General features: G+C 40.1%; 2 protein-coding genes across 3 annotated transcripts; both read left to right on the top strand.

Annotated features, from left to right (window-relative positions):
- The first annotated feature begins 418 nt into the window (after nucleotides 1-418).
- Nucleotides 419-14,700, top strand: egfl6 (EGF-like-domain, multiple 6). Of its 2 annotated transcripts, XM_012873187.3 has the most exons (13): nucleotides 419-821; nucleotides 1,889-1,995; nucleotides 3,470-3,562; nucleotides 3,668-3,787; nucleotides 3,894-4,013; nucleotides 5,443-5,577; nucleotides 5,670-5,792; nucleotides 6,209-6,271; nucleotides 6,739-6,981; nucleotides 13,279-13,353; nucleotides 13,447-13,542; nucleotides 13,617-13,879; nucleotides 14,085-14,700. In XM_012873187.3, exons 1-13 carry the CDS (start codon nucleotides 748-750, stop codon nucleotides 14,190-14,192), a joined length of 1,620 nt encoding a protein of 539 aa, XP_012728641.2. In that variant the 5' UTR covers nucleotides 419-747; the 3' UTR covers nucleotides 14,193-14,700. The 2 variants fall into 2 exon arrangements, with proteins under 2 accessions (XP_012728641.2, XP_012728642.2); XM_012873188.3 differs by lacking the exon at nucleotides 6,209-6,271.
- A 9,300-nt stretch (nucleotides 14,701-24,000) lies between these two features.
- Nucleotides 24,001-27,236, top strand: rab9a (RAB9A, member RAS oncogene family). The gene is made up of 3 exons (XM_021321864.2): nucleotides 24,001-24,380; nucleotides 24,679-24,784; nucleotides 25,003-27,236. Exon 3 carries the CDS (start codon nucleotides 25,055-25,057, stop codon nucleotides 25,661-25,663), a length of 609 nt encoding a protein of 202 aa, XP_021177539.1. The 5' UTR covers nucleotides 24,001-24,380; nucleotides 24,679-24,784; nucleotides 25,003-25,054; the 3' UTR covers nucleotides 25,664-27,236.
- The last annotated feature ends 591 nt before the right edge of the window (nucleotides 27,237-27,827 follow it).

The following is a 27,827-nucleotide window of genomic DNA, read 5'->3' as shown; positions in this document are numbered from 1 at the left end:
TTTAGAAGGGTGCAAACTCATTAAACACTTTTATGGCTGGACCTGGAATAAACATGTGTGAGACGGCAAGCTTCATGTGTTACCTCTGAGAAAGACATCAAAGAGTGCTGCAGCGGCTAACACCATGTTTCTCTGTCTTCCACAATTAGAGGATGCAACTAATTATATGTATATACGTATATTTTTAAACACATTGAAGGTAAACTATTGGGCAATGCGTGTTTTTCAAGTTCTCGTAGCTTTCACAAGAGACGGTGTCATCCTGGAATCAACACGCGGAAAACTGGATCCTCTTTTCTTCCTGAGTTTCAAGCAGACCCAGTAAAGGATTGGAGTAAAAAAAAAAAATCCCAAACAAAATCCCCACCCCCACTTACAAATCCACTCCTACCTCCAAAAGTCACCCCCTATCTATACTCGGAGCAGTGTCATTTCACAGAGTGTCAACACACCTCCAGAATTTCAGAGGAGATGAAGGGGAAGCAAATTATGGGATACAAAGAGTAGCTGGAGCACAAAAAGAAAGGACAAAAGGACTATTTTTTTTCTCCCTAGAATAAAGGAGACGTTGAGTTTTTGCTCTGAAAGCACATGAATTCCAGCGTGCCTTGAGTGGAAGCTCAACGTGATCCTGTCTGAGGAATTTAATGAGAGTGTATTTCAGGCAGGGATAGTCAGAACTCCCTGACTTAAAAGTCAGTCTCTTGGGGAAACTAAGCAACAAGCTCTGATCAGAAGCTTTCAGACATGCAGCCGTTTACTTTGATCGGCACATTTTTAATCCTGCTCAACATCTCCTTCAGCAGAACAGAAGCTTACAGGTAAGTCCGACCAACAAGGCAAAGGACGTTTGTTGTGTTTCAACCCCAGTATCTGCAGCTAACGTTAACTATATATGGCCGGACAAGAAATAATCGTAATTAAAAACTAATCAAATGCTATTTTATGTATTTTTGGGGATATTTTATGTTTTTACGAGAGATGTGGAAAAATAGCATAAATTGAAGAAAAATTAACAGCTTGCATTTCAAGGTTTGTTTTCTTTTTTTTTTTTTTGTTTAAGTGAAGTTTAAAATGCTGTCCCTGCAACCGGATGATGATGAGTGTGTGTCTTCTAAATGCGGCGCAGCAACTGTTAATAACCGAAGGGCACCTGTCGCACTGAGGAGCCCCTTCTCTGTGGGCTATTCCTGTTGATTTCAAGTCCGGTCTCAGATTCCTCCTGTCCCTTGGGAAGCCCAAGCTGCTTTTCACACATCTAAACATCTGGGGTGTTAGAGCTTGGCTTCAAGCTTTAAAGTGATGATAATGAAGGTGAAAGACACAGCCTTTAGATTTATCTTTTTTTTGATTCGCTCATTAATTTAATCAGTGGCACATTAACGTCATAGGTAGAGAAAAAATAAACATTTCTGCAATGTAATCTTTGCTTACTGTGGGTTATTTTAAGTTTAATGTCGACCCCGTCCCAGCCACTGAGAATAACTTAACGCCAGAAATGCATTTGACTCCAGAACTCACACAAAGATCAAAGTAGAGTTGGAAATGAACTTGTGCATGCCATATTAATGCGTCCTGGGGAGTGTCTAATTTGTGCTTTTCTCCATCCTGTCAGCTGGCTGTTGCTCCACAGGAAGCCCCGCGTCTATCTTTAAACAAGCTAAAGTGTGGACACTCTTTATTGGCTGTTTGTTTTCAGGGTATTAATGAAAGACAGATGCCGTAAAAACGTACTCTGTAGGGGGGCTGATTGTGTCTGAATGTTGTTTGGATCTAGGGAAGGGAAGAGTTCTTTGGTAAAACAGTTCTTTCATCACTGTGTTATTGTGTAATTATTAATAATATGAGAGATACGTTGCTCATTTCAGTCACTGCTTCTTCCAAAAAGGCACCATCGCCAAGTCCTCAGTGGAAACCAGCCAGGCGTTTGTCGCTATGGAAGGAGACTGGAGTGCTGCTATGGCTGGATAAAAAACAATAAAGGCCAGTGCGAGGGTAGGATCTCCAAATTCAGGAAAATGAAATTTAATAATATAATCTGTAAAAAAAGAAAGACAGCACCTTCCAAATGTGTCCATTCTCCTTAAACTTGTTCCCATTTTGTTGAGGTGCAATCACAAACTGTGAATTTTACTGGGATTCTATACGTGATGGACCAACATATGAAGTAATGCATAATTGTGATGCGGAAGGAAATGATTCATGCTTTTCAAATTTGCTTGCAAAAAAAAAAAAAAATCATTCCGAAAAGTATGGCGCGTAATTTTATGTAGCCCCTTTGCTGGAAGGTTAATCTTTGCCTCAGTCTTGTGTTTTCCAACATCTAACAAGTCCTGTTTTCATGGATTGCCCGGTGCTTAGCGCCATCTAAACCTAAAAACTCTGACCAGCATCTTTGTCCCTACTGAAGAAAAGCATCAGCATGATGCTGTCACCACCACGGTGTGTTTAAAGTGATGGTGTGTTTTTTTTTTGTTGCTTTTTTTTTTTTTTGTTGGTTGCAACATTTGGAATTTGCTATATAAGCAAAATCCTCAAGTTTTGATCTCATCTGACCACAGCACCCTCCTCCACATGTTTGCTTTGCTTTGTTTCCTGAAAGGCTTGTGGCAAACTCCAAACACAGTATTCTTCTTGTCTCTCCTCCATAAAGAACAGATTTGTGGAGTTCACAACTGGTGGTTGCCCCCTTTCCCAAAAGAGCTGCGGATCTCTGCAGCTCCTCCAGAGTCACCACGGCCCTCCATGCTGCTTTTCTGATTAATTGTTGTCTGTTGTAATGTTGCCTGGCCATTAAGTTTGGGTAGACAACAATGTCTTTGTAGGCTTGAGCTACTGCTACAGTCTTTCTTCTACTTTCTTTTTTCTAATGATGGATTGAATAATAATCTGAGCCATATGATTCATGGGTTTATAACCTTACTCAGCATTAGGTTTGTTCACATCTTTCACCCTGACCTGTCTGGTCTGTTCCTGGGTTGATGATGCTGTCTGGTCACTAATATTCTCCAACAAACATCCAAGACCTTCACTGAACAACTGCTCACAGTTTCAATTGCGTAAGCATGAACTCTGTTCACTAAGTACTTCTGAAGGCAATCAGTTGCACTGGATTTTATTTAGTGCGCAATAAACTTTTGAAAACCATCCATGATCTCCAGCTTCAAAGTTGTGCGCGAATATTTTGTTGGTCTATCACACAAAATAGCAGTAAAACACACCAAAGCCTGTGGTTGCAACAAGACAAAATGTAGAACGATTCAAGGGATGCGAGTAGTATTACAACGTACTGTAAGATGGATCCTCATCCTCTCAAATGTTGTTCTTCTCATCAAAATGTCCCGGACCGCCACATCTAGAGGAAATGCCTGCATAATAGAATTGTGTGGTTTGACTGCAGTCCACCTCCCGCGACCGCTAACATGTCTGGTGTTCCGTGGCGTTTTCTCCATGTTGAATGTTTTACCAGCTCAGTGTGAGCACGGCTGCAAGCACGGAGAGTGTGTTGGCCCCAACAAATGCAAGTGTTTCCCTGGATTCACCGGAAAAACGTGTAATCAAGGTGGGTACGCCCTGTCAGCGAGGAAGGTTTTTTTTTCCAATTCATTTCAGCAAAGGTTTAACTTGAAGGTAAACGTGTTCCTTTTTTTCCCCCCTGTTTCCTTAGATCTGAACGAGTGCGGCCTAAAACCTCGCCCCTGTGAGCATCGCTGCATGAACACTCACGGTAGTTACAAGTGCTACTGTCTGAACGGATACATGCTGATGTCTGATGGATCGTGCGCCAGTGAGTTCCCTTATGCGGCACCTTTCTCTCGCCTACCGTATTCTTCAAATGTCAAGTAAGAGTCGGAAGGGGAGGCTTAATGTGTTCATCTTATCTACGCCCGTAGATTCCAGGACGTGCTCGCTTGCTCACTGCCAGTACGGATGTGAGGAAGTAGACGGGGAGATCCGCTGCCTCTGTCCATCTGCCGGCCTTCAACTCGGCCAAGATGAGAGAACCTGCATAGGTGAGCCGCCATGTTCAGGACAACACGGAGAATTATTCAACTCCAAAGGAAGCAACGGGAAGAGAATAACTTTGCCTTTTAATGATCCCATAGACGGGAAACTTATTTTCACTGTCAGGCTCATAAATCATTTATGCAGTTAGGTTTTATACTGCTTTATAAAATAGGTTTGAGTTGTGATTGAGCCAGACTCCACAGACCACAAAAATCCAAAACAGAACTACTCTTCCAGTTCTGGAAGACCTAATTTCAAGATTTCTCCTGATCCAGCTCGTTCAGCAGTAATTTGACAGCAAAAGCAGGCTTTTACTCTGAAATAATGCCAAAAACCAACAGAGCCCAGATGTGCTGTGCACCACTGACGAGAGAGTTACTGACCCTATACTCTACCCTGTACTCCTACTTCAGACAGGATGAAAAAAACAAGTCCAGACATTCAGTTATTAACCACAGGTTGAGATATTTACAGTCATACATTTAACAGAAGTAAAGCCATAACTATGTGACTGTACGAAACTAAAAATGAAACATAAAATGTGAATTATGCACGTCAAGATGAGGAGGTCAACGACACTAACAAATTTGCCTTGCTGTACGTTCAAAAGCTTCAACATCAGTAACGTCTCATTAAAATCTACACCGGAATGCAATTGAAATAAATCAGAAATGTATTGGCCTTGTGGCTTTTTTTTTTAGAGTTTCAGAAAGTTTGGCATCGTTTAGCGGAGGAAAAACTTTAAGGACTAACGTTCGTAATCGCCAGGACGATGAAGATCTCCACTCGCAGATCAAAGAGAAGCAAAACGCTCTCGGGAATTCCTGGAGGCGCACAGCGGGCCAACAAAAAGAAAATTCAGGTTTCTGTGCAATGTTATCACTGAAATACTGTATGTGCATACAGGGGATCAGAAAGCAGTGCTTTCTTTGCAGAACCAAGCTCTTCATGTAACATAATGTATAGCTCTGACAGAGTTTGCTCTCTCTGGAGCTTCTTGCAAAGTTTTTAGCCAGCTGTGGAGCCAGACCAGTCTGCTTCAGGTTCCTCAGGCAGAACATCCTCTGCTGGACCCTTCTTACCGAGTCAGCTGCATTTAGTGACCATGTTAGACCCTTGGTGATGTAAGTGCAGAAGAATCTGAGTCTATTCGCTCTACCTCCTCACCACTGATGTAGAGAAGGGAACGCTGAAGTTCTCCTGGTCCTCCTGAAGTCTATGATGACCTCTTTTGCGTTGGTGGTGTTGAGGAGCAGGTCTTTGTCCGCACACCACACGAACACCTTCAATGTGATGACTGTTTCGGGTGTTTTCATTCGCATGACTAAGTTAGCTTGAGTTACATTCAGTAACAAATCTTTTTCAGGCACAAATAGTATAATTTATAATATTTCCTTTATAGTTAAATGTATTGTGATTTTTATTTCTCTTCAGATATTGACGAATGCATGACTGGCAAGAACCTCTGCCCGTACAACAGACAATGTGTGAACACCTTTGGCAGCTACTACTGCAAGTGCCAGGAAGGCTTCGACCTGAAATACGTCGACGGCAAATATGACTGTGTGGGTGGGTCTGCAGGGTTTTTCTTTTTTTTTTACGTGAAACATCTGCTATTAATGATGCTTTTGAAAGTACAAGTAGGGTTCTTCTGATTGCAGACCTCGATGAGTGTGCAGATGAAACCCACAAGTGCAGCCACCATGCCGCCTGTGTGAACACTCAGGGTTCGTACAGGTGCCGGTGCAAACCTGGCTTCAGAGGCAACGGCTTTGAATGCTCCGGTGAGGCGATATTTAAAAACAATCACTTTATGGGTGCAGTTCAAATTGTATGGAAGCAAGAGAGAAGCACATGGGCGATGGCTTTTCCAGATCAAAGCAGTGAGTCGGATTGGTCAGAAGTAGTTTTACAGCTGCACATTTCATCTGGACTATTTAACCATCAGCAAGCAGGAGCACAGCCAAGGTTAATTTCCTGCTTTTTGGACTCCACTCAATGTTTAAAGACTTTAGGAGACTCAGAATGAAAACACATCTGTGTAAATATGAAACATGCACTGTAACCAGCTCCTTTCGGGGCAAAATGAGAAGGAAAGACGAAGCTGTGCTCTTTGAATTAGGGCCCCGAGATCACAATAAACGAAGACTGTCTAGGCAGGAGGTTTCAGCGCAAATGAAGATGCCTTTATTTTTTATAGCTAAGCCATTTTATCAGAGGTCATGGGATGGAGACAAAGGCAGTGCAGACGATTCCCTCAATGGTGAGATTTATATTGAACCCAGCTTCAGCTGTGCTCTCCTTGCCTTGTGAGCATTATTTTCATGCGCTGCCCTTCCTTTGCTTATGTTGGTTCAATTTGTCTCGGCCTTGCTCACAGCTGGAAATGTGTGCCCACAATAGCCACTGTTTGAAACATCCAGCATGACGGAGCTCACGCGAGAAATCACTTCTGCATTTAAAGCACAAGTTTAGGTTTGCCGTTCATGAGTTAATCGTGCAGCCGGTCTTTATCTGCATGCAGACTTTGCATGTTTCTTTTTTGTTCTGCTTTTGTAGAAAAGTGGCTTTCTTGGTAAAAAAATTAAATAAAATAAAAAATGCTGCATGGAACTAGGTCGCGATGACAGCAGCTGCATTATGCATACAAACAACAAACAAGTCCTGCTGAAATACTAATCCTTAACTGCAGATCCATGTGTCTGTTCTGCTTCCTCTTCCTGTTTGCAGCCATCCCAGACTCCCAGGTGAGGCCGGAGATTCTGGGAGGTACGTTTAGCAACGAGGACATAAAAAATGCCATCCCAGAAACAGTCGCGACGCCGGCCCCTAAGGTCCTCCATCAACCTTTTGACTATGATGGAGAGGTCTACGTTGGGACCCCAACGGAGGAAAGAAAAGAAGAACTTCCTGAAGAGAAGGGGGAGGAAGAAGAGGAAGAAAACCAGCTCAACCCAAGAGGAGACGTTTTCAGTGAGTGTCTTCTCTGGGCTTGTCCTGTAATAAATCAGAGATAGAGATTTTGGTATGGGTTCAACGCAATGAGCCGCAGCTGAAATGAACATCAAAAGCAGTAAAGGGGAGTTTATTCCTCGGGATTAATTTACGGACACATCTGAGTCAGCCCGTGAGGTTTGCTGATCGTAAACAAGTTCCAGTTGTAGACTGGAAATAGAGATATTCCAGAATATTCCTTTACAGCATCACAACAGACATATTGCTTTTCTGGAATACAGTGTCTGATGGCACAGTCAATGTTGCCACAAAGCAAGAAGCTTCTGAGGCTCAAATCCCAGCCAAGAGCATGTCTGTTCGTGTAAACCAGCCTCAAGACCCCCAGCAAGGATTGATTCAGTGTAGAAGAATAATGTATGTGATAAACCAAGTTAAAGTACTGCATAATTTATACATATCTGAGAATTTGGTCTTCAATATGGATTCAGCCACCCAGACTCAATGATTACCAGAAGGGACCTTATTTTGGGATTACGTTAGGACACAAGTGTCCCAGGACTCTTAAAGCCCCAGTGTGTACGATTTTTTCACACTGGTGCACAATCTAGTCGTGCGCTAAATGAATTACAAACAACCTCATCGCTGAGCTAACTACTACAGAAGTCGTGGAGTGTGATAAATGTGACAATGTCAACATGTTCTCCGTGTATTTGATACCAAGCTACTGCTAATAGCTAATAGCTCAGTCAACGGTCATTGTTAGATGGTTTTTCACACTGTATTAATGTGCAGTCGCTGTTTTTGGGCTCTAAAATTAGCAACACTAAACACCAGTAAAGAGACCCGCAACTGCTGTTGCACTACAGACAGTGAACGGGCCGGCTGATATCCCTCCGCCTACACAGATACTCCATGACAGGGAGAGAAAGAAGACGAACAAACTAGCCGTCTCTGCTGAGAGGACAGAATAGTTGCTGCTCTACACTGCCCTGCTTCTAAGATAATACCAAAATAAACTTCACTGTTATATTGAATTAACTTACCAGTCCAGCAGAAAGCCTGCAACCTCTACATCAGCTCTGAGTCCTCGCTCCCTCTTGAAATGTCTATACCTGGTAGCCGATATAGACACTCTTTTTCTCCCGGTTACTACTTCTTTTTTTCTTGGTTTCTTTCTTAATGTGGAAAAGAGTAAGGATGGTCCTCTATTTTAACAGAAAACGACAAATAGAATGATCTACGGTCATCTTTGCTTGTTTTATTCTCTTCCTCCAACGCCAGCGCGTCTTCATATAAAAGACAGACAGGGAAAACACACAAGGCTGACGTTTGGTCCCTAAAATCAGAAATAGCGCCGCCGCATGGCGCCTCCCAGAGGGTGCACCGACAACTATGTGTTTATAAACTGATAAGCTGAAAACACTTTCATTTTTGATGTGAGGTTATTAGACCTTGCGAGAATATGTATTTTTAAAAGCAATACTTGATTTTTGCTAATTAAAAGCCAAATTAGTTACACACTATCCCTTTAAGGTGCTGTGGGCAAAACTGTCTGCAATGCCTCTTGTGTGTGTTTTTATCTGTCTGCAGCTCTATTTGGACACGATCGAAACCCCTAAGGGATCCATGTTAGTGCTTGCTGTGAACAGGGCTTCTAATTACCTTTTAGGTGACTTCATGAGGATTATTGATCACTAGATTGGATTGATCAGAGTAAGATCCAAGTGTGCATCACACTTTTAAGGTTTTTATTTTTGATTAAAAAAAAAACTGTATATCATTTTTCCTTCCACATCCTGCTTAGTGTTGATCTATCAAGCTGTCTGTAATGTGACAGAACGTAAAGAAGTTCAAACGGTACGACTGCTTTTTGCAAAGCACAGCATTCATTCCATAGAACTGTCATCTTTAACCTGATTGCAAAAGGTTTTGCTCCCCTTGCACTCCATTATTTGTTAGAAACTAAATAAAGACACAAACAACATGCACAAGCAACATTGAACTGATAGAGTTGTCTTCCTGTTTATTGAATATAAATTTATGAAGCGACGAGGTCATTTCATGGCATTTATTTCACTTAGAAACCTGATAACTGCCTTGCCTTTCACCACCTGCCTTAATCTTTGTGAAAACACAAGTCTCTGTGTTAAACCTAAGATAACAAGAGGAGGCAAGCCCCGAGACATCCATCCCCTCCGGGGAGGAATTTTTTTACTCTTCTGGCCTGTGCATGCTTTCTAGCGCTGGGGGTTGTTGAGGGGAAGGGAGGTTTTAAAGCCCCCACAAGCCTTCTATTATGTTTTCCCCCAAACAGCTGTTGTGCTAAAAGACTTGCCTCCCAGTAGGAAAAGCCTGTCATCAGCACTCGAGGCCTCTCTAACACCGGTTCCACTCTGAGCTGAGCAGGTTCAATAACCCCAGCCGTCACTCGTCTGAGTCTCAAAGGGCTGCTTTTCACGGGGGGTGGTTTGCTGCGGCAGCTTGGGAGGGGTGGGGTGGGGGGGGGGGGGTTCTAAGCTAAAGCTGTAACCACATTTTAAGACAATATAGCAAAAGGAGGACAGGTCTGCACCTGTTGGTTAAAAGCCCCGTTTTACCCAAATCAAGATTAAGATCTTGATTTGGGAAGCTCAAGAAGAAGATGGCTTTGTCTGAAATCCTTTACTTATTTTGTAGAAATATTTACTTACAGAAACCTTTTTTCTTAAAAACTTGCAATCATTAACCCTATTTCCAGGGTGGTTCTGGCAAAAAAGAGGCCCTGGGCCTCTTCCTCTTCTCTGCTTTTAACCCTTGGGGAGCAGTGGGCTGCCATGTGTGGTGCCTGGGGTTAAGGGGCTTGCTCAGGGACCCAGAGTGCAGGCGCTGGGGATTGAACTGGGTACTTGCATTCTTCTCTGTGTGCAAGTGTGCTGCTCTAACCACTAGGCCAACGCTCACCATACACTGAGATGCAGCTCGGTAGGCAAATTGGGGTTGAGTGCCTTGCTTAGAGGAGTGTCTTGTCACATTGATATGTGGCAAGGGGAAGCTGGAATTGAACCCACAACCTTCTGATTGCCAGATGACTACTCGACCCATTAAGCCACAGTCGCCCCTATTAAGGAGGTTCATTGGCCAAATGTAATGTACACATAGGTACGTAGGAATTCTTGGTGCAGTGAAAGCAGACAAAGTACTATTCAGCCATAATAAAGTGAATTGAAAACAGAAAGCTTTTTTAGGGTCGAACTGGTAGAGACATTGATTATGTTTCCACATATGATGCTTGTGCGCCCCACCCCAACAGAGATCGCCACTGCCTTTGTCATTTAAAGTTTAAACCACTTTCTATCACTCTGTAAAACTCACAAGCAAACGCAGAACTTTCTTTTAGTAAAACTGTGTTAGTATGAGGAGCAAAATAAATTCTACAATTTTTATTAATTATAAAACCTTGTCAAAGAGCAGGGCTTAAATATAATGACTGGAGAATGAGTGCTGATTTTATTAATTAATCTGTTAAGCTTTACACTCACTTACACTTTTTATTTACTATTGTTTTTATAAACCTATTCATTTGCCTGGTTAAAAATAACTATAACAGATAACTGAAGTGCAGAAAATAGTGCTAAGCTGCTTGATTAAATCACAATACTTTAACGGTCGACTCAGCGTTTTACGTATCTTGAACTTTTATGTTTTTTTACCATACCAAACTACTTTATTTTTAAAGCACCTAAAAAGCAACAACATAACAGTTGATCAAAGATGTGTACTAAAATTGTAAAAGAGAAAACGGGAATAAAACAATGAAAAAGCTTTAACTTCATGCATAGGAGCAATAGAAAATTTAAAACAGTACAAGTGAAAACAAATGGTAAGGATTACGACACATATGACAGCTCACACTGGGTTAAAAGCCAGGGAGAAAAAGTGCCTTTTTAAACGAAATGTCAAAACAGCAATATGTGCAGCATCAACTAACAGCAACACCAGCTTATTCCACACTTCAAGAGCCAAAACTACAGAATTCTTCTCTGGATTTATAAAATGTATTCAGGGTCGTCTGAAGCATTTGATGATTAATTGGGTGAAGCAGCTCAGACCAATAAGAAGGGGCAAGACAATTAAGAGACTATAAAACAAATACAGTAATTTTCAAATGGATCTGAAACTGATTAGCAAGCTAGAAAAGGGATGCTGAAACCAGAGTTATGTGCTCTTGTTAGCTTGTACCAGTTGTGCAGCTGTAATTTTTAATCATCTGTAAACATAATAGGGAGGCCTGTCTAATCCCAATCAAAAGAGAGTTTACAATAATCCAGGCATGAAGTGATAAAAGAATGGATCAGTGTCTCTAAGTGGTGTCTAGACAGACGGGGCTTGATTTCTGACAGCCGCCTCAACTCAGAAAGAGGACTTAAGCACAGTGTTGACATGTGAGGCAAGTTTAAGGCTGGGGTCCGTTTTTAAAACCTTAATAAGTGATAATGGATTTTTCGTACAGGGCCAAAAGGGAAAAGGAAAAGGAAGAGAGACAACTGGAGCCACTGGATTTAACAAAAAAGCATGACCTCTATCTTTTTTTCATTAAAATTAAGGAAGTTCAGTGTCATCCATTCCGTAGAGGCTGAACAGAAGCATTGTGTTTTGTAGGGCTGAGCCAGTGACACGTACCCTCTGCTCCAGTCTGGAGATGAGAATGTTATGATCCATTGTGTCATAAGAAGCCGTCAATTCTAAAAGTACAAGCAAAACACAGTTTCCAGAATGCACCGCTAAAAATATCTCATGAAGACCCCTAAAAAGAGCAGATTCAGTGCTGTGAAATGTTTTAAACCCCAGGAAAGGGAAACAGGCTCCTATTGATCAAAGAAAGCTGGGCAGGTGACCAAGATGGAGGGGTCATAAGATGAAGGAGAACTATAGGGCTTAGCAATAACCACTTTGTGCAAAAATAAATTAAGGAACATATGACAAAGTTATCTGGAAGCTTCAAGACGGACAGGTTCATGAGCATTATCAGCAGTTTTTGTAATTTTCTCTTTGAAATGTACTTAATTACACTAAAATAAGACTTAATCATCCTTAGTGGGTAAAACTGGACAACAGCACCATCTGCTGTTCGGTCTGTGCCTGCAGTCAGTGGTCTAACAATGGCAAGGGATTATCAGTAATCCTCAATGCAACTGCTCAGCTGTGAATTTCTGTGTACAAAAATATACATATAAACTCCTGAAATAATATAAAACTTAATGTAACTGTATTTTGTTTTTAATATTAATGGCATGCTATTGTTTTCACCATATTTTGAGCTGGTGAAGTTCACATCAAGCCAAAAGTAACATTCTCTTGTTCCAAGGAGTGAAAGTACTGCGCCTGCAGCCAGTGAAAACGGTAGTATTTTATGCTGTGTTTTGACTGCAGGGATGCGTCACGCTAAAAAAACTTTTATACACTGCTGTTAATATTATACAGTTTGTCAAATGTGGAGATATTGAAAAATTGCAGTTGTTAGAAACCGTTGTTGTAAAATGTTTTAACTGGTTTAAAATGTAAAAGGGATTCTGGTTGATCTTCAGAGCGGTGGCTTACATGCATTAAAAGATAAACAATAAATGTTACATTCTTGACCGATTTTGTTGGGATGGGGGGGAGGGGTGCTGAAATGTTTTCATTCTTCAATGGAGCATAACAAAAAACATTGGAGAACCACCGGCTTAGAGCTACATGAAGACTGGGGCTGCACAGTTGAGCATATAGAGACGCTGGTTGCTTTCATGTGCCAGGGCAGTTTTGCTCTACAAAAAGGTTATCTCAAGACAGAATCCTAATTGACTGTTAAATCAAGACTGCATTAAGCATTAATATGGTGATTTTCTGATTTTTTTTTTTTTTTTGTATAGCCCAAATACTACTAGTTACAGCACAGAAAAATACAAACATCAGTGCAAAAATAACCAAAGACTTCTGTGTTAATTACCATTTGATACAAAAAGGACAACGCTATAAAGGTTTGGGATGCAGTGATTGGGTTGTTTTTTATGCTTTGAAACTGATATAAAAAGAGTAAGTAGATCTTAGCTTAAATCTCCTTTATCCGATTGCTTCTGTTTTCAGTACTGTGACCTATCAGACTGATTTTTAGTTCAGGGAAAATACTGACCGCAACAACCTGGCAAAACCCCAAGGGGGAAAAAAAGCTAACTCAAACTTTCCTGTAAAAAATGTAATCAAATCAAAACCTTTTAACTGGATGTTTCATAGTCTGAAAATCTATGGATAAACCTTTCTCACTGTTTTTTTTTTTTTTTTTTTGTTATCTAACTTCAGTCTCAGAGGACTTTGAGTCAGTATTCGGCCCAGCCACAGAAGTCAAAGAAATCCACATTGAGCCACCTCAAGAAGGTAATCATATACATGTTTTTAGACACAACAAATAACATATTTAGGTAGCTGATTGTAAACATGTCAAACCGTTTTAATTTTTTCCCCAACTAGAATATTTCCTGGACTGCAACTTTGACCAAGGAGCATGTGAATGGGTCCAAGACAAGACCGATGACATGGACTGGACTGTGGCATACCATGAACATGGTGACGAAATTGTGTCCTGAAATATATCCTGCCCGTTTGGATACGGCTTCTAATACATAATTAAATCCTCCCAGGTGGTGAGTACTACATGGCTTTGAGTGGGCTGCTCGGCGGCAGAGAAGACGTGGCGAAGCTGAAGTTGCTTCTCAGCGACCGAGCCCATCACGGCAGCTTCTGCCTCACCTTTGACTACCGTGTGGTGGGTCATGACGTGGGCTCGCTCAGGGTGCTGCTGGACAACAACGTTTACCCCGTGTGGGAGCAGAGCCAAAGCAGAAACCAGAGCTGGCAGACAGAACTCCTCACCGTAGCCTGGAAGGAGGAGGCCCCACAGTCTGTGAGTCAAGTTTCTGTACAGGATACAGTTTTTTTTTTCTTATGCCATAACAAAGAAAGTGTCTTCAACAGCTGTACACAAATTCCACATCATGTGTTTGAGTTGTCGTGATTGTTGTAGTTTAAAATGATATAAAATCATTTTTAGCTGACTGAGGGCGTGCTAAAGCATAACTGATCCAACGGCACTGTTCAATGTCTTTCAGATCATCTTTGAAGCTCAGCGTGGGAACGGCATTGGAGGCGAAATAGGGTTGGATAATGTTGTGCTGACCTCCGGTCCCTGTCAAGAAGATACAGGCCCAGTCTTTTAGGAATCAAGCGTCAACAATTCCTTCTCTTTAATAACATGCACAGTCGGATTACGCTGATCTGCTACATTCTTTATTTCGAGTTAATAGCTAGTCTAAATAAAACACATGACCCATATCTCAGGAACAGATAGTAGAGCTAACTCCTTCAGTTTGGTTAAAAGGTATTGTGCTTAACTTGTGTTGTGTATATGACAGTACATCGGTGAAGTAAACTACATAAAATACGAAATGTAATGTGAATCAAATGGTAGATGACTTAACTTTTTGAAGGCTTTTTTGTTAAAATGATATAAGGTGTGAGTGCATATAGGTCCCAGCAGTTGTATTGAAATTGTGGTGTGTGGCTACATTAAACATTTTTTTTTGTAACATTGGGAAGGATTATTCCTTTTTATAAATGTGGACCCATATGGACAACATCATTAGAAAGCTGCTTTATGTATTTCTTATTTTAGTAGAGATGTTATTGACCCAATTTCTGTAATAAAAAGAAAATACGTCTAGTGTTTAAAGTTGTATAGCGTTAAACTGATTTTCTAATGACACTAAGAGACAGTAATACAGCAAGAGTTGTTTTTAATTTAGCTGGGTTACATCATGAACAGAAAACAAGAACAAAAAACCCTTCTGATCCATTTGTTTTTGCATGATTGTTTAAAGCTGCAGTTGGTAACTCTCGAATGTATTTTTACATATTTGTTAAAACTCTTTGTCCTAACAGTAAAATGTGAGGCAGATAGTCTGTGGAAAAAAAATCAAGCACCTCTGGCTCCTCCCGGTGGTCCTGCAGCAATTTGCAGAAATATGTCGCTCCCGGTGTGAAACAACCAATCAGAGCCAGGAGGAGTGTCTTGTGTAACCCTCACAGGACGCATCTTTTCAAGCTCAAGATTGTAAATGGGCTCCAGCTGTGTTGAGAAATGGTAGCGAAACAACCTGCTTTACAGGAAAACTGCCAACATCTGGAGTGACACCTGTTCAGACAGCAAAGACAGGTAAACATCGGAGCAGCACGGTAGACTCTGCTGTGGGGGAGGAGCTATGGACGGATGGACCTGTAAGGTGTGCTTGTTCAATTTTTCAGGCTGAGCAGTAGGGAGTCTCAAAAGTCCCTACTGCAGCTTTAATCGATGCTGTTTAATTATATGTTAAATTTTAATGGGAATTTGAAAATGTAAAGTCTCAAGTTAGAAAAATACACAAACAAAACCCCATAAAGTTGATATTGCAGGTAGGGAAGTCAGAGAATCTTACAAACCCTTTAGAAGGTTTTTATTTATCAAAGTAGTACCAGTATACAACTTTTTTTGAATGAACATTCCTTGAACATTCCTTGTTCTTGGTTCCTATTGTTGATAATAGTTAGCATGGTCACTGATTACAAAACTTATCAAATCTCACTGGTTTTCAAAGTTGGAACTTTAGAGCAGTGTCATTTTAAAATCCAAGTTCTGACTCAATGTGTGCAATATGTGCTTTGGTCAAATCAACTCCATTTGTAGCCCTGGCTATGTATGTCTTCAGGATCATGGTCCCATTGAAAGGTAAACATCTTCAATTTCAAGTCTTTTGCAGTTTCTAACTAGTTGTCCTCCATGATTACTCCTTATTTAACTGTCATCTGTCTTTTTATCAACTTATCAAGAGCAAAAAGAGGCACCTTCACGACATGATGCCGTTGTTGTGTTTATGGTTTTGGTTTTCTGACATGCACGTAGGCTAAAAATACCAAAAATATTCCCATCTACCAGAGCACACGTTTGTTATATCCCCAAACATTAAACCAGGCTTCATATGGTTTTCTAACAGAAAATCTACAATCTTGCAACTCTTCCAGAAAAGGGAAATTTGTATAGAGCATAACTTATAGTTGTTGATGTTTTCCACCTGAGCTGTAGATATCGGCAGCTCCTCCAGAGTTGCTGTAGTATGGAAAGCCGATTGAGCATTTATTCTGATATCTTGATATCAGGCATAATAGTCATGTACATGCAAGCCATTTCTGCCCACTAGTTAACTAGTGAGCCATTTCTGTGTGAACTACTTAACTAGTGACAGCCAAAATGCCCACTAGTTAACTAGTAAGGCCCAAATTCTCTCTAATTAAGTAGTTCATATTTTTCATATCTTACTAGTTAACTAGTAATGCTCTGCATGTTCACTAGTTAACTAGTGGACATTGCAATGTCCACTAGTTAACTAGTTTAAAGACTTCTATATATTACTAGTCAACTAGTACGGTACAAAAATGTTTACTAGCTGACTACTGAATGTCAAATTCCCACTTGTTTACTTCTATGTAATTTGGCCAGCCGCTTGAGCATTTATTCTGATATCTTGATATCAGGCCATTTTGTCAACTAGTTAACTAGTGAGCCATGTTTGTGCACACTAGTTAACTAGTGACAGCATAAATGCCCACTAGTTAACTAGTGAACACATTTGAGCTTCACTAGTTAACTAGTGAGAGCCAGAAATGTCCACTAGTTAACTAGTAAAGGCCAAAATGCATACCAGTCAGCTAGTTGAAGGCTTTTGGGTCTCACTAGTTAACTAGTGACTGCCAAAAATGTGCACATGTTTACTAGTGAAGGCAAAACACCTCACTAGTTAACTAGTTGCAGTAGGTCAATGTAACTAGTAAACTAGTGAACCATGAATGGCTTACTAGCTAGCTAGGTGATGGCAGTAGGCTCACTAGTTAACTAGTTAATGCATCCTTTGTCCAAACTAGTTAACTAGTGAGGTCGTAAATGTATACTAGTAAACTAGTTCAAGACAAAATTCACACTAGTCAACTAGTGGCGCAGAATTCAAATTAGGAGGCGGAGAATCCTGGAAATTGAGGCTTTCTATTGGCTTTCTATGTCCAAATAGAACATGACAACCAATCACAGTGCAGACTTTCACGAAATCCCACCCACAACATTTGCATGTGGCACACAAGTTAACATGCTGGCCAAAGGTACTCTAGCTAGTAAACTAGTGGCTTCAGTGTGACACTTACATGTAAACTAGTGAAGGCAGAACTGCTCACTAGTTAACGAGTGAAGACACAAATGCCCACTAGTTAACTAGTGAGGTCTAAAAAGTGTCACTAGTTTACTAGTGTGCACCAAAACACCCACTAGTAAACTAGTCATGGCAAATTCCATTCGACTAGTTAACTAGAGAGGTGCAAAAAGTGTCACTAGTTTACTAGTGTGCCCCAAAATGCCCACGAGTTAACTAGTGAAGGTCATTGCAGCCCCACTAGTTAACTAGTGATATGCCAAAACGCTCACTTGTTAACATGTAAAGGCCAAAATGCCCACTAGTTTACTCGTGAGGGTGTTGTTGGCCTTACTAGTTAACTAGTGGCATGCATATTTTGTTCACTAGTTAACTAGTTACAGCTAAAAACACAAACAAGCTTACCGTTTTTGTCCACTAGTTAACTAGTAAATAATTTAAGTCTCACTAGTTTGCATGTGTGGCAGTAAAGCAGCTCACTAGTTAACTAGTGCCTGAAACGATCATTATGCATATTCTAATGAGAGGGTGGGTAGAAGACTCCTATTGGGTATCATGTAAGAATCCCACCCATATATGTAAATTTATTGTTCATAGCCTCGCAATCAGGTCCTGATGGGTGCCCCTAGTCATTAGTAATAATGACTTAATAAAGTCATTAGCCTACAGGATGTTATTTCACCTAAGATAAAACCAACTGCAAAGAACCCATTAGCCACCTTGTATTCAAATGAGCCAACCAATTTAATTATGTTCAAATATTCCGCCAGTGTAGTCATTATAAAATGCAAATATAAAAAGTATTCATACCCGTTGGACCTAGACGTCTTCATCTCCGAAAAATGCTTCTTGTATTTCTCAACATGTTGTCCTCCTGTGATGATGATAACTCCTGCCTTGCAACCTCAAGTGCTTTCCAAACTCGGTTTATGACATTGACAACCCCCACCCCTACCCCTCTCGGGAGCTTCCTCCTCTGTTTGGCTCATAAGTCCAGTAGTAGATAAGCGGTAGGCCTAATGTGAACAAATTTGTGTCGTCCGCACTTGACTAGGCTAACGCTGGTCTTACATGTGTAACTGTAGCACTAAATGGCGGTAAAACTGTGCACTTCCTGTGCGTGATTTGAACACCGACAAATCAGAACCCTTGACAAAAGGGTGATTAAAAAGAGTATCACAAAAGTATCTCATATTCTGTCGAAATGTTTTTTAATAATAACAGGGAAAACCCATGCTTTACCTAGTGACCTCTTGATCCAAACAGCGATCAATGATAGCCTATATTGTTCTTTTGTTTATTGCTGCTAGGCAACCACAGACATAAATGCATCCATTTCAGTTTTACTTTTCTGATTAATAACCGAAAAACAAAAAATTGTACACATTAACTGCACATGGTTTCAAAAGTAATTAAAAGCTCAAAGATCAAGAAAAAAACATCATGCACTTCTAAGGAATTGAACCCTGGTCTCCCAAATGATCTCCCGCTGCTTAACCACTTGAGCTAGTCTTGCCGCATGGGCAAAGCTATCATTAATGTTCAAGGTACTGAAACGTTTTGTTGCAAACAAATGCCTCCAGTTTTATCGCTATTTTCAGACTAATAACTGAAAAACTAAAGATTGTACACATTAACTGAATGAAGATTACAGCAATACACCATAACTTTGTCACTAGACCAGGGTAGTCAAACTTTTTTACAGTAGCCGGCCACACACTATCAGGTAGGAGGGTGCACTTATGCCGGTGCCACTGCCCGAGCCCCAGAGGGAAGAATTTTGAAAAATAGAGTCTCCCTGATGTACAGGACTGTCTCAGAAAATTAGAATATTGTGATAAAGTTCTTTATTTTCTATAATGCAATTAAAAAACATGAAATGTTATACATTCTGGATTCATTACAAATCAACTGAAATATCGCAAGCCTTTTATTGTTTTAATATCGCTGATTATGGCGTACAGCTGAAGAAAACTCAAAAATCCTATTTTAAAATATTAGAATATTTCCTCAGACCAAGTAAAAAAAAATATAACAGCAAAACAAAATCAAACATTTGAAAATGTCCATTAATGCACTCAGTACTTGGTTGGGAATCCTTTTGCACAGATTACTGCATCAATGCGGCGTGGCATGGAGGCAATCAGCCTGTGGCATTGCTGAGGTGTTATGGATGCCCAGGATGTTTCAATAGCGGCCTTTAGCTCATTTGCATTGTTGGGTCTGGTGTCTTTCAGCTTCTTCTTCACAATACCCCACAAATTCTCTATGGGGTTCAGGTCAGGGGAATTGGCAGGCCAATCAAGGACAGTAATGCCATGGTCAGTACACCAGTTACTGGTGGTTTTGGCACTGTGGGCAGGTGCCAGATCATGCTGGAAAATGAAATCATCATCTCCATAGAGCTTTTCAGCAGATGGAAGCATGTAGTGCTCTAAAGTCTCTTGGTACACAGCTGCATTTACTCTGGACTTGATGAAACACAGTGGACCAACACCAGCAGCTGACATGGCTCCCCAAACCATCGTTGACTGTGGGAACTTCACACTGGATTTCAAGCAACTTGGATTTTGCGCCTCTCCAGCCTTTATCCAGACTCTGGCGCCTTGACTACCAAATGACATACAAAACTTGCTTTCCTCTGAAAAGAGGACTTTGGACCACTCTGCAACTGTCCAGTGCTTCTTTTTCATAGCCCAAGTCAGCCCCTTTTCCGTTGTCTTGAGTTCAGAAGTGGCTTGACCATGGGAATACGGCTATTGTAGCCCATTTCCCGGACACGTCTGTGAACAGTGGCTTTTGATACCTGGACTCCAGCTTCAGTCCACTGTCTTTGAAGCTCCCCCAAATTCTGGAAGCGGCTCTTCTTCACAATGCTGTTAAGGCTGCGGTCACCTCTCTTGGTTGTGCAGCGTTTACTGACACATTTCCCCCTTCCAACTCACTTTTTGTGAATGTGCTTTGAAACTACACTCTGTGAACACCCTGCTCTTTGAGAAATTTCTTTTTGTGTCTTACCCTCCTGATGGAGGGTGTCAATGATGGTCTTCTGGACAGCAGTCAGATCAGCAGTCTTCCCCATACTTGTGATTTAGTTTACTGAACCAAGCTGAGTGTTTTTCAAGGCTCAGGAAACCCTTGCAGGTGTTTCGAGTTAATTAGACTCAAGTGATTCAAGTGATTAGTTGAACAGCCTACTAGTATACTTTTTCACGATATTCTAATATTTTGAGATAGGATATTTGGGTTTCTTAAGCTGTAAGCCATAATCAGCGATATTAAAACAATAAAAGGCTTGTGATAATTCAGTTGATTTGTAATGAATCCAGAATGTATGACATTTCATGTTTATTAATTGCATTACAGAAAATAAAAAAATGTATCACAATATTCTAATTTTCTGAGACAGTCCTGTATTTTGGAAGCTTTCAAGACAGGTGATTATTTAAACAATAGAGTCAGAGTGCATGTTTCAAATTGAATAAAAGGCAAAAAAAGAAGTGAATGATCAATTCTTCAAAAACAACCTGTATTTTTTTTATTATTATTCTTAAAACATTATTTTTTTCTCATGATGTTATCATCATGTTTTAACAAGGTAAGGTAATCTCCATTTGCATAAAATTAGTTGAATTTGAATTACTAGCACCACGTAAAACAGATCAGATTAGGTGAGGTCTATTCATCTTATTATTATTATTCACAGTTCTTTTCTAAAAACGATTGTAACATTTCTTCACGAACAAAGTCGAATTTTTATGATAAAAATACAGGGTAAGAATATGAAATTGAATTTACATGTTGAATTTATTTCATATCGCTCTTTTGAAATCTCTTATCTCAGTTTAATTTCACTTGCACTCATCACACACACGCTATCATATCATCCGCGAGGATTCTAGAGACGAACACAAAATGCATTCCCTGAAAAACTTTGATAATTTGCTGCAGTGATATTATATTATATTATATGTAATATTATAGATTTTTCAGAATAAAAAGCTAACAGATGTTCATAATTAAAAAATATCAGAAACATAATTATAGAGCATTCAGTATTGTAAGAAAGCCCACACTGTTTCTGGATAAATATTACTGTATGAGTTAAGTTCTTTTCCGTTTTATGCCTCTTTCCTTGTAAGTTTGAAATGTCCCATGCTCCTGAATGCACCATAGCTTTCTGACGCTCGCAAAGGCATCACACTGGCTGTGTAGATGCACGTCTGGTCTTCCGCATAACACCGGTCTGTGTTTTGATCGGAAAAGTAGCATCTCGGTTAGAACAAGGAACCTAATCACTCGTTAATGTTGCCCTCAGTGGAGACAGATGCAAAGGTGATTTTTAGGATGTATAATCGGGGAAATGTATGCGGCGGCAGGAGCTGCTTAGACGGCGATTTGCCGCCGTTGACCGGCTACTTTTGACTGCCCTGCTAGACATGTTATCAAAACATACTTTTATGCTCAAACGATCTTAGTTTATAAAAGTTTGCTCTTAGAACAGCCTGGACGAAGTCAGCCATGTTTTCTAGGTTTCTGAGTCCTAAATGGACCAATCAAAATCTTTGTTCCGCCTTCTTCATTTGCATGCAAGTGCGGCATTGCACACTAGTTAACTAGTGGGACAATGTTACATCCCACTAGTTAACTAGTTGCACAAAATGCCAGCCGTTTGTGTATTTATTCAAATTCAACTAGTTTACTAGTGTGAATGGCATTTTTCTCCTGCTAGTTCATTATGGACAATGTTTTGTCCTCACTAGCTAACATGTAAGGCTCAAAATGCCCTCTATAAGCTAGTGAAAGGCATTAATAATGCAGATATGCTCACTAGTTAACTAGTGAGCATGTCCTGTTCCATTACTAGTAAACTAGTAAGGCCAAACATGTCAACTAGTTAACTAGTGAAGGCCAATGTGTCACTAGTTAACTAGTAAGAGTACCTTTTGCATCACTAGTAAACTAGATAGCCCCAAAAACAGCCACTAGTGTGTGTGTTATGCGCACTGGTTAACTAGTGAGCTGCTTTACTGCTACACATGCAAACTAGTGAGTCTTAAATTGTTCAACTAGTTAACGAGTTGACAAAAACGGTCCGCTTGTTTGGGTTTTTAGGTGTAACTAGTTAACTAGTGAACAAAATATGCATGCCACTAGTTAACTAGTAAGGCCCACAACACCCTCACTAGTAAACTAGTGGGCATTTTGGCCTTTCCATGTTAACAAGTGAGCGTTTTGGCATATCACTAGTTAACTAGTGGGGCTGCAATGGCCTTCACTAGTTAACTAGTGGGCATTTTGGGGCACACTAGTAAACTAGTGACACTTCTTGCACCTCACTAGTTAACTAGTCGAATGGAATTTGCCATTACTAGTTCACTAGTGGGCGTTTTGGTGCACACTAGTAAACTAGTGACACTTTTTAGACCTCACTAGTTAACTAGTGGGCATTTGTGTCTTCACTAGTTAACTAGTGAGCAGTTCTGCCTTCACTAGTTTACATGTAAGTGTCACACTGAAGCCACTAGTTTACTAGCTAGAGTACCTTTGCCAGCATGTTAACTTGTGTGCCACATGCAAATGTTGTGGGTGGGATTTTGTGAAAGTCTGCACTGTGATTGGTTGTCATGTTCTATTTAGACATAGAGAGCCAATAGAAAGCCTCAATTTCCAGGATTCTCCGCCTCCTAATTTGAATTCTGCGCCACTAGTTGACTAGTGTGAATTTTGTCTTGAACTAGTTTACTAGTATACATTTATGACCTCACTGGTTAACTAGTTTGGACAAATGATGCATTAACTAGTTAACTAGTGAGCCTACTGCCATCACCTAGCTAGCTAGTAAGCCATTTATGGTTCACTAGTTTACTAGTTACATTGACCTACTGCAACTAGTTAACTAGTGAGGTGTTCTGCCTTCACTAGTAAACATGTGCACATTTTTGGCTGTCACTAGTTAACTAGTAAGACCCAAAAGCCTACAACTAGCTGACTGGTATGCATTTTGGCCTTTACTAGTTAACTAGTGGACATTTCTGGCTCTCACTATTTAACTAGTGAAGCTAAAATGTGTTCACTAGTTAACTAGTGAGCCTTTTGGCTCCCACTAGTGAACTAGTGTGCATATTTTGGCCCTCACTAGTTAACTAGTTCACAGAAACATGGCTCACTAGGTAACTAGTTGACAAAAATGGCTTACATGTACATGACAATTATGCCTGATATCAAGATATCAGAATAAATGCTCAATCGGCTTTCCATACTGTAGCCATTATGGCTGCTTCTCTCAACCTCTTCTTACAAAACCCATCAATCTGAGTGGATTACCATTTTTTTGTATATTTTACCATTTGTGTCGTACCTTTACCATTAGATTTTTGTATGGCGAATCAAACAGTGCCCCGTGAGATCGTCAAAGGTTAGAAACTTGTTTTTAGAAACTAATATAAGTTTATCTGTGACCTGTCTGTCGTGTCACTTGGTCTTCCTGATGCTGCTTAGTCATTAATTGTTCTCAAACAACCAATAGAAGCCTTTACAGAACAGTTGTTTTTAAAGTGAGATTTTTAAGTGTACTCCATTCACATATATGTTATGGAGTAAGGAAATTGATTACGCTGGATTTTATTTAGCGTCAAAAATTACCTTTGTGTTAAAAAAAAAAACGTTAATGCTTGCAGTTTTAAAGTGACAATGTGAGAGAAAAATTCAATGGCTCTCTAAATGGCTTTCCAACCCTGTTAAAGTGACGTAGCACCACAGAATATAACTCCGCCTAAATGTCGCCATCTAGTGGTGAAACTGTGTCACTACAAAAACCCAAAGGAAAAGTGGTTTATTTGCTATCGGTGTCAATTTATAAGGAAAGCGAAGACTAATTGTTGTCTTTCTGACATAGGTTCGCGTCGAGTATCGCCTTAAATAAAAAAATAATAATCTAACAAGTTCAAGCCGTCTCACAGCAGCCCTCGATGTGTTTCCATTAAGATCACATGATCTAGCAGCTAGCCGCGCTATTAGCACACAGTCACTGAGTGTTGAACAGGAAACGCAGCGACCTGGTGTGTTTTTGACCTGTCAGGCGAATGAAACCATAACATTTCAGATATTTCGCCAGTTGTTCTCCCGGCGGCTGCCTGGTTAAAACCGACGAGCACACTAAGGGGAATCGTTTCGGTGAGTATGGCCACGCTGGCTAATTTAGTTCCTCATTAACCTACTTCCATCTGGCATCTGTTTTCAAGTTAGCCTAGCTGAGCCTAAGACCAGCTAGCCATATAGACCCAGAATCATCAGTCTCTTTCAATTTAGCCTCTACGTGTGACAGTGGGTTATTGTTTAGTACATTATAAAGACAGGCTAGGCCTTTATATCGTGTTGATCGTACAATTTTTTTATATACATATTTTCATCCTTATGCCCTGAAGTTGGGGTTAAGCAGGAAAATGATTGCTGGTCATTGTGTTTCATATAGATAGAAGATTTTCTTCTATGGCTGCCATCAGCAAAATTAAGCAAATGAGCATGTGATCTACCAGCATCTGATCTGGACAAGCGGAGGAGGACGACATCAAACTGGGGTAAGGCATCAAACACAATATAGATCATACTCTCTGCTCCTGCTGCAAAGTTTGATCCTTTTACTGAAGCATCCCCATGAGTTAGAACATAATCAAAAGTTTATTTATTTTAGGAATCCTGCTTAAAAGGGCGAAACTTATAAAGAATTGGAATAAAGGATTGCTCACTTTCATGATGCCATAATGAAAAATAAACCGTGTTTCGTTTTTTCTATCAGGTAAAATAGAGAAAATAGAAACTACAAGGTGTTTGACTAGTAGCGAAGAGCCATGACGGCAAGGAAGTCCCTGCTTAAAGTCATCTTGCTCGGTGACGGCGGCGTTGGAAAGAGCTCCATAATGAACCGGTACGTCACCAACAAGTTCGACGCCCACCTCTTCCACACCATCGGCGTCGAGTTCCTAAACAAGACCCTGGAGGTGGACGGGAGTCAGGTAACCCTACAGATCTGGGACACCGCCGGCCAGGAGCGCTTTCGCAGCCTGAGGACTCCTTTCTACCGGGGCTCCGACTGCTGCCTGCTCACCTTCAGCGTGGATGACAACCAGAGCTTCCTCAACCTGAGCAACTGGAAGAAGGAGTTCATCTACTACGCTGACGTCAAGGAGCCGGAGAACTTCCCGTTTGTGGTGCTGGGCAACAAAGTGGACGTCACAGAGAGGCAGGTGTCTGCGGAGGAGGCTCGGATGTGGTGCCAGGAAAACGGCGACTACCCGTATTTTGAGACCAGTGCCAAGGACGCCACGAATGTAGCGGTGGCTTTCGAGGAAGCGGTGCACAGAGCGTTAGCCGCAGACGACAAAGCGGATCACCTCATCCCCACGGACACGGTCAAGCTCCACAGAAAGCCCCGCTCTGCTACTGCTTGCTGCTCGTAAAATCCTCAAGCGATCACTAACAATCCTGTTATGCCTGTCATGTTTTGAGGCTGTAGGCATAATATGCTGTAGTAATAAATTATGCCTCTCGCCTTTTTTTTTTTTTTTCTGATTTTTTTTTTTTTTTCTTCCCAAGGTTTAATGAAGCGAGCTGTTGGGACTTCTGCCCGAGACGCACAAGTAACACTAAATCTATCCATGACCGATTACGAACTCGAGAGACTTGATACATTGATTCAGCTTTGGCGCATTTTAAAATTCAGACTGTCTTTAAACATCAACATACTCATTGTGCCACATTGCAGCTGTCATAACGACAAATGCATCATGTTTAGACGTGCGAGCGAATATTACTGGGCTTCCAAATCTAACTCCCAGGTGTGATTGTGCAGGGCAGTTGCAAATATTTATGTAAAGAATTTAATTGCGTAACATTCAAATCGTTTGTATCACCTAATAACCATGTTTCTAATGACTATAAAGTAGCTAAACGCCGTCTTTAGAAAAGCTAACCACAGAGACCTTTGATTACTACCCCTTAAGACCGTGTAACGTGTTTGCATCATTAATAAATTAAAGCTGCGTGTCGAAGAAACCCTGAAGAACGTGTTCCCCTCTGGAGAGAAACTTAAAGCATAACATGCATGGCGAGTTTGACCCTCCAGGTTTCCACAGACGGTTGTTTTCGGTGACTGAGCTGGTGTCTAAATTGCAATCATTTCTATTTTTTAATTTGATTAAAAAAAAAGCTTTACTTTAGGCCTTGTTTTAAAAAAAAGTATATATATAAAATTCCTTAATGCACTCTTTTGACGTTGAAGTTCTTTAGAAAAATAATCTCAATCATTTTAAATTTAATGAATCCCTTTTTCTTAAGTGTATCTTATTGAATCTAGTATAGAAAGCTGAGGCATGTTAGGAGGGCAAAAAGTGACACAATTCATCAAATAATCTCAAACATTTATGTATGTGAACTAAAACTTTAATACATACATTTGAATATTTATATAAAGGCATCTAATTTGTAATATACCTGTTAAAACTAAAATGTATGTTCAGTGGTATTTATTTTTCCATGTTTCCTGTGCTAAAATCTGTCAAGAAACGACTTAAACTGTGATTGTGGCTCATCAATGGGACCCTAACACAACTCCACACCATTTTAACTATAGACCAGTTAACTTTTCTATTACACTGCCGGCTAACTTTGATGGGTGAAATGTACCGGTCAAGTAAATTTGTGATGTGCTTCAACTTAAATGCTGAAATTATATCTGCACTGAATTTTATGATTTCAAATTTCAATTCATGATTAGAAAATGTTATGTTTACAGTTTTGAGAAATATATGTATTTATTTGATAGGTTTTCAATTTCATGTCTTATATACCTGCTTATTACTGATTTCTGTAATGCATTGTGACATTTTTGGCCCTCGTCAGGCTGGTATTTAAAATGAGAAACACTCAGAATGCTCTGATCACTTTGCTTTGTAACCTGAAGATTAACTGCTGACAAGTCAGTTTATTATTCTAGAGATTAAAGTAAATAAAACGCTTCTGGTGGAGATCTGATTTGCTTGTGCTGTCGCTGTTTCATTAATCCTATAATATTAATTTATAAAGAACGATTCATCTAAGGAAGGAGTGGACAAAGAGTGGCCTGGGAGCCATTTGACGGAAACTTATTTAGGCCAAAATTATGACAAAAAAGTTACAATTTCTTATTTAAAATGTTATGTAGCAAATTTTTCGTCTTTTAAAAAAAGATTAACCACTTTTTATATTGTCTTTGGTTTAAATATATAGTAAATAGTACATCACGTATCCAGTGACTGTTAACTCAAATGCAGACTTTGCTGCAACAAAATCTGCTTTTAACTCCTTAATTTAAACTGTTTTCAACAACAGACTGACCCAAATCCAGTTCTTACTGCTGAGAGCAGAGAAATATAAAGTGAGCCCAAAAGAATTTGCAAACTGGATCGCTATCTTTTAAAAAGGCAAATATGCAAAACTGATTTAAAGTTTTTGGATCTTCAATGATTTACACAACCTTTCCTTGCCATACATTCTCAATTTATTTAACTATTTTATACACATTATATTTTTTTGGCCCTCGAATACGAATAGACTTGAAATGTTTGGTCTATATGTTGAAAAGTT

Source organism: Fundulus heteroclitus, chromosome 7, assembly GCF_011125445.2.
Source record: "Fundulus heteroclitus isolate FHET01 chromosome 7, MU-UCD_Fhet_4.1, whole genome shotgun sequence".
NCBI lineage: Eukaryota > Metazoa > Chordata > Actinopteri > Cyprinodontiformes > Fundulidae > Fundulus > Fundulus heteroclitus.
The sequence above is the reverse complement of the archived record's forward strand: the minus strand, read 5'-3'. Positions and strand labels throughout refer to the sequence as shown.